We start from the raw sequence: 6,657 nt of genomic DNA, 5'->3' as shown, positions 1-6,657 counted from the left end.
GCGCGTCCCGGCTGGGCAGGCATCGCGCGCTCCGCCCTCCCGCGGGCCCGGGGCGCAGCAGTCGGGACCCCGCTTTCTTTCCTTCTGGCCCGCGTCCTCGCTTGCGCTCAGTCCTGGAGGCGGGAGGAGGGGACACGACCGGCGATCGGGGAGCTGCGGGGCTCCACCATCCCGGCCACTGGCGCCCGGAGACACCTCCCGCCCCCCAGGGGTTTGCAGCGCAGCGCGGGGGAGCTCGCCAGCCGCCGCCGCCTCGCCTCCGGGACTTGGTCACCTTCCAGCCTTTTCCGTGAAGCAAGTGTAGGAAATCGCCGAAAGTTTACAAAGCGCAGGGTGGCAAGGAAGACACCAGAATCGGGGCCGGGTGGGGTGCGCGGAGAGCCGGTGCGCTGGAGGGGGGCAGAGCCGAGGACACCTCCTTTCCACCTTCTACCCCTCACTTGTGCTGTGTCTGGTCCCAGCGGTGGCGCAGCCCGGGACGGTTCCGCGGGGCCGAAGCAGCCTGCGGATCCCCCGCCTCCCCCGCCCCGGCGTCCGACCAAGGGTATCAGCTAGTAGGGTCCCAGGTCCCTAAGCAGATATAGGGTCAGAGCACTCCTGCCCTGAGCAGCTTCCGAGGCGAGGGAAGACTGCGATAAGACTCTACATCTGCAGCGACAGGGAACAGGTCTAGGCACAGCAAGGTTCTACGTTGCTTTGTGGGGCGGCGGAAACTGGATGTTGCGTCCTAGCCAGCCGAAGCAAGGACAGAGGTGGTCTGCTGGCTAGGCTTCCGGGAGAGGCAAGATGCAGAACGCCCTGGACACTAATTCTTCCAGGGCTTGTGAGGAGCACCGGACAAACAGCAATAGGCAGCCCAGATTCCTGCTGAGGGGGACTTACAGTCCATCCCACTGGTCTTTACCATTTTGACTCCTTCATAAAGTCAGTCACTCAAGAAACATTGACAGCCTACTAGGCCCCTGGACTACCAAGATAAGACATTGTCGTCACCTTCTAGAAGCTCAGATGTGTCCTAACAAGTACACTTGTTGGTCCTTGCCAACTGTGACCAGCGCCTTGAAAAGTGTATGGGAGGGCACCTACCCCTCTGGGTGGAGCAGGGAACAAGGAGGGCTTCTTGGAGGAGGTGCTGGAGGTAAGGCAGAGGCTTCAGCCCTTGCCGCTACTCTAGTTTTGCCCCGGAACCTCATCCACCCTCCTCTAGCCAGAGCTTCCTTCCCCCTCATTCCTACTCTTCCTGTTTATTGAAGATTAGCTACCACAAGGTAGCATTACTAGAAGTGGGGACCTTTGGCTGTTTTGAGGGACATGGTTCCCAGACTTCTGGCTCCAGATCCCAGTCTCCTTGGTTGAGTCAGTGGGTGTGCCTCCCTAGCAGAGCTTCTGTTTGACAGGAATAAAGGCGAATGCACACAGGCCACCCCAGGCCCAGGTGTTAATTTACACAAAGAAATACAGCTGGGAAGGAGAACATTTGTGCATCAATAGTCCAGGCAGTTGGGGCTGTGCCTTGGGAAGCCCAGTTACCAGGTTAGCCCTTGAGCCTCAAACCCCAAAGGGGGACAAAGTGATGATATGGCAGATCTCCCACCAAGAATCTGGAAAGGTTGTCCCCGCCCTAGGGGCAGCCTTGATGATAGTTCAGGCCAGGGACTGTGGCTGCTTAGGAGGCAGAGATCAGGAGGATCGTGTAGTTCATGAGACCCTATCTCAAAAAACCCATTACAAAAGGGGGCTGGCAGAATGGAGGTGTAGGCCCTGAGTTCAAACCCCAGTACCGAGAAAAAAAAAAAAAAAAAGCAGTTCAGCTGGACTGGAGGTGTGGCTCAAGTGGTAGAGTGCTCACTTTGCAAGTGCAAAGGCCTGAGTTCAAACCCCGATCCCAACAACAACAACAAAAAGTTGTCAGCCAGAGCCGGTGCTGGTGGCTCACATCTGTAATCCTAGCTACTCAGGAGGCAGAGATCAGGAGGATCACAGTTCAAAGCCAGCCGGGGCAAATAGTTCACAAGATGCTATCTTGAAAAAAACCAACATAAAAAAAGGGCTGGTGGAGTGACTCAAGGTGTAGGCCTGAGTTCAAACCTCAGTACCACAAAAAAAAAAAAAAAAAAAAGAAACAAAAAAACTGCACTAACTTGTGGTTTCCCTATCCTCTGCCCGTTGCTTTGGAAAGTCTTTTCAATTTATTCTAATTGGAAAATGTTCCCTCCTTCCTGCTGGGACCCTGATTCACACACAGGAAACAGCACCCATCCCAAGCCAGGCATCCAATGGATCATCATTGTCATTACTTAGAAATCAGACAGGCTGACCCACTAGTGGCAACATGGAGGACACACTGGGCTATTACTGTAGCAATGCAGGCATCCATAGTGAGAGCCTGCAGCAGGATAGGTGAAATGGGTGAGGGAGAAGTAAATCTGGGAGGGTTTTTGGAGGTAGACTAGACTTAGAATGGAGACCATAGGTTTAAAAATATTTTCTCCAGGGCAGGTGTGGTGGCGCGCTCCTGTAATCCCAGCTATGTGGGAGGCATAGATCTGAGGCCAGCCCCAGGCAAAAAATGTGAGACCCTACCTGAAAAATAACTAAAGCATAAAAGGGCTGGGGGCATGGCTCAAGTGGTAGAGCTGCTTGCCTAGCAAGCACGAGGCTCTGAGTTCAAACCCTAGTGCCACAAAAAAAAAAAAAAAAAAAAAAGCCTGGATTCCATTTCCCGCACCAGCTCCTGCTGCATTTCTCTGATCCTCTTTGCAGTAAAATCTCTTTAAATAAGCACAAAATAACTACTGCCTCAAATTCCTTTCCTTTTTTCCTTGCTAGACAGGCATTCACTCCACCAACCTTTTTCTTTTTTTTCGGTGGTACTAGGGTTTGAACTTAGGGCCTCATGCTTGGCTCTACCGCTTGAGCCACTCAGCCAGCCTTTTTTTTGTATTGTTGTTGGTTTTTTTTTTTTCAATACTGGGGCTTGAACTCAGGTCCTACACCTTGAGCCACTCCACCAGACCTTTTTTGTGAAGTTTTTTCAAGATAGGGTCTCTGGAACTACTTGCTTAGGCTGGCTTCAAACTGTGATCCTCCTGATCTCTGCCTCCTGAGTAGCTGTGATTACAGGCGTGAGCCACAGGCGCCTGGCTCCCCTTGGACTTTTGACAGACATCTCCAATCCAACATATCCAAAACACAATATATATATATATATATATATTTTTTTTTTTTTTTCGTGCTATTGGGGTTTGAACTCAGGGCCTCATGCCTGGCAGGAAGGCATTTGTGCTACTCCACCAGCCCTATTTGTGTTAGATATTTTTGAGATAGGGTCTCTCAAACTATTTCTCTGGTCTGGCCTTGAACTTTGATCCTCCCTGATCTTTGCCTCTTGAGTAGCTAGGATTATAGGTGTGAGCCTCCAGCACCCTGGCTAAAATGGATTTCCTGATCTATCCCGCCCCAGTCTGTTCTCCACTTGCATCCTTCGCCATCCCAGGTGCTGGTGAATATACTCTTCACAGTTGCTGAGGAGAAACGAATCATCTTTGACTCTTCTCGTCATCGTCATCCAGATTCCTCTTTTCTCTAGCATCTTTTTTTTTTTTCAGTACTGGGGTTTGAACTCAGGGCCTACACCTTGAGCTACTCCACCAGCCATTTTTTTGTAATTTTTTTTCTGAGGGTCTCATGAACTCTGCCCAGGCTGGCTTTGAACTGCGATCCTCGTGATCTCTGCCTCCTGAGTAGCTAGGATTACAGGCATGAGCTACTGGTCCCAGGCTTTCACCAGCATCTTGCTGCTGCTAGTCTCCTGGTCCCAGCCACCTTCTTTCTCACCTGGATCCCAGCCTCTCTATAATCTGTTCTCAACACACCAATCAGAGCAACCTTTAAAAACATGTTAGGTTCAGTCCTCTGCTCACAACTCTACAAGGTCCTTACAAGGACCTCTGTATTAACCAATCCCCTTTAATCTCTTCCTTGTTCAGCTGTTCCAGCCAAGGCAGCTTTCTCACTCCTGTTCTGGCTTGTCAGGCATATTCCTATCTTAAGGTACTTGCACTATTTGCTCTTCCTGAAATGTTCTTCCCTGGGATATCCATGGGCTTAACTCTTTATCACCCTTAAGCACTGGTGGCTCACACTTGTAATCCTAGCTACTTGGGAGGCAGAGATCAGGAGGATCATGGCTCCAGGCCAGCCCAGGCAAATAGTTCTTAAGACCCTATCTTGAAAGAAATTCAACATAAAGCAGGTCTGGTGGAGTGGCTCAAGTGGTAAAGTGCCTGCCTAGCAAGCAGGAGGCTCTGTGTCTACAGTATATCTAGGGATATACTTGAATAATAGTAAATGCATGTATAATAAATAATAAATGCATGTATAATAATAAACTATTTCTTTTAAAAAAAATAATAAACAAAATTTAGGAGGAGATATCTTTATCTCTGGGGAGAGGGAGTGGCTGGGATAGATGTAGATGCTTACTTCATGAATATTCATTATACATAACTTACATGCTACATATGTATTTTTGAGATATCAAATACTATTTAAGACAATGAAAACATACAAAATAAAATGATCAGCCAACAAGCTAGGTGGCGTCAAAGGCCTGAGCAAGAGCCACACTCAGATGTAACTTACAGATCTAATTTACCAAAACTTAAATTTAATTCAAAAATTTGGGCTGGTGGAGTGGCTCAAGCGGTAGAGTGCCTGCCTAGCAAGCGTGAGGCCCTGAGTTCAAACCCCAGTGCCACCAAAAAACAACAACAACAAAAAAAAAACCATCAGGATTAACCTATCAGGTTAATTCGTTTGAACGCACTTTACCTTGTGCTCATAGTCCAGGTTTCTCAAATTCGCAGGGCGTCAAGAGTCACCTGCCACTTTTGTTAACAAAAAAATTTAGAACTGGTGGCGTGGCTCAAGTGATTGCCTAACAAGCGCAAGGTCCTGAGTTCAAACCCCAGCACCGCCCGCCAAAGGAAAGAACAAAAACAATATCCAGGCGGCTCCCCAATAGGTCCTGATTTTTATGCGTCTAGGAAACAGCTTTCGATTCGGTGCCGCCCAGACCCGCTTGGCTCTGTCCGCCCGGTGAAGGACCTGACGCTGGCGGGCGGCGGGACCACACGGTCGCCCCAAAGGAGCCAGGCTCCAAGCAGCGCCCCCAGAGTGCTAGGTCACATAACAGTAAACCCAATGACATGAGCCGGCAGTCACTCCCTCTTTCCCGGAACTGACAACTTCATCTCTCGAGTGCCCCAAGGCAGACTTCTGAGTAATCTCAAACGGTTACTACACTAGAAAAGGCTGAAAACGCGATGAGCCGCCTCGGGACCGACACCCTCCACCTCCGGTGGGCAGAGCTTCTTCCCCACCATCCCTCTGTGAACCGGAAGTAGGAAGGAACCGCGAGCCACCGGATGGAGGCGTGTTCACGTTCTGACCAATAGGAACACGGGGTGTGGCTTTGAGCCTTTCTTTCATTGGCCAAGAGCTCCCAAGGCGGCCGGGTCTTCGCGCGCCGAGGCGGAAGTCGCTCGGGCTTCTAAGGGCTGTTTCAATTTAGAGTCCCGCCGCTTTTACTGCCGCCATCATGGTGCGGAAGCTTAAATTCCACGAGCAGAAGCTGCTGAAGCAGGTGGACTTCTTAAACTGGGAGGTCACCGACCACAACCTGCACGAGGTGCGCGTGCTGCGGCGTTACCGTCTACAGCGGCGCGAGGAGTACACGCGCTACAACCAGCTGAGCCGGGCGGTGCGCGAGCTGGCGCGGCGCCTGCGCGACCTCCCTGAACGCGACCCGTTCCGCGTGCGCGCTACGGCCGCGCTCCTGGACAAGCTGTACGCGCTGGGCTTGGTGCCCACGCGCGGTTCGCTCGAGCTCTGCGACTTCGTCACGGCTTCGTCCTTCTGCCGCCGTCGCCTGCCCACCGTGCTCCTCAAGCTGCGCATGGCGCAGCACCTCCAGGCTGCGGTGGCCTTTGTGGAGCAGGGCCACGTACGCGTGGGCCCAGACGTGGTTACCGATCCCGCCTTCCTTGTCACTCGCAGCATGGAGGACTTTGTCACCTGGGTCGACTCATCCAAGATCAAGCGACATGTGATGGAGTACAATGAGGAGCGCGATGACTTCGATCTGGATGCCTAGCGGGTCTTCTTCTCACCAGGACTGCTTTTTACAGATGGAGAAACCGAGGACTGATGGAGTGCTCCCTCCAAGAGGGTGTCAGCTGTTGTCAAGAACTTGGCCCCTCAATTGCAGGTCACAAAGCCTGGAGAGACTCTTCCCCGTTTTCCAGGAGTCTTTTCTTAGACCTTGAACTACAGATAATTAAATGACTGTGCCTTTGGGAGGCACTGGGAAGCAGTTTTGTACTCCAGTGGGGATTTCTAGCTCTGGTGCTCGGAACACTGTGTGTAAAAGCAGAAACGTCTCCCACTCCCTCATTTCCTTTGTGATCTAAAGCAGGACTCTTTGATTCAACTTACCTAACTCGAATACTTGCTCCTGGTCGTGATTAAGCTAGGAATGGAGGGCGATTTTGGCTCAAATTTCCGTAAGATGGGTGAGACTGTTTAAGGGTCCCTTCTTATTTAAAAGAATGCTTTTCTAATGCCAATAAATGTCCCAGCCGTTCTGTAAGTGCA

The 6,657-nt window shown here is 51.1% G+C and overlaps 1 protein-coding gene across 1 annotated transcript; it reads left to right on the top strand.

Annotated features, from left to right (window-relative positions):
* The first annotated feature begins 5,510 nt into the window (after positions 1-5,510).
* On the top strand, positions 5,511-6,657 carry Imp3 (IMP U3 small nucleolar ribonucleoprotein 3). Its single transcript, XM_020175880.2, has one exon. It carries the CDS (start codon positions 5,603-5,605, stop codon positions 6,155-6,157), a length of 555 nt encoding a protein of 184 aa, XP_020031469.1. The 5' UTR covers positions 5,511-5,602; the 3' UTR covers positions 6,158-6,657.

This window comes from Castor canadensis, chromosome 19, assembly GCF_047511655.1.
Source record: "Castor canadensis chromosome 19, mCasCan1.hap1v2, whole genome shotgun sequence".
Lineage (NCBI taxonomy): Eukaryota > Metazoa > Chordata > Mammalia > Rodentia > Castoridae > Castor > Castor canadensis.
Note: the sequence above shows the minus strand (reverse complement) of the source record. Positions and strands in the feature narration are given on the sequence as shown.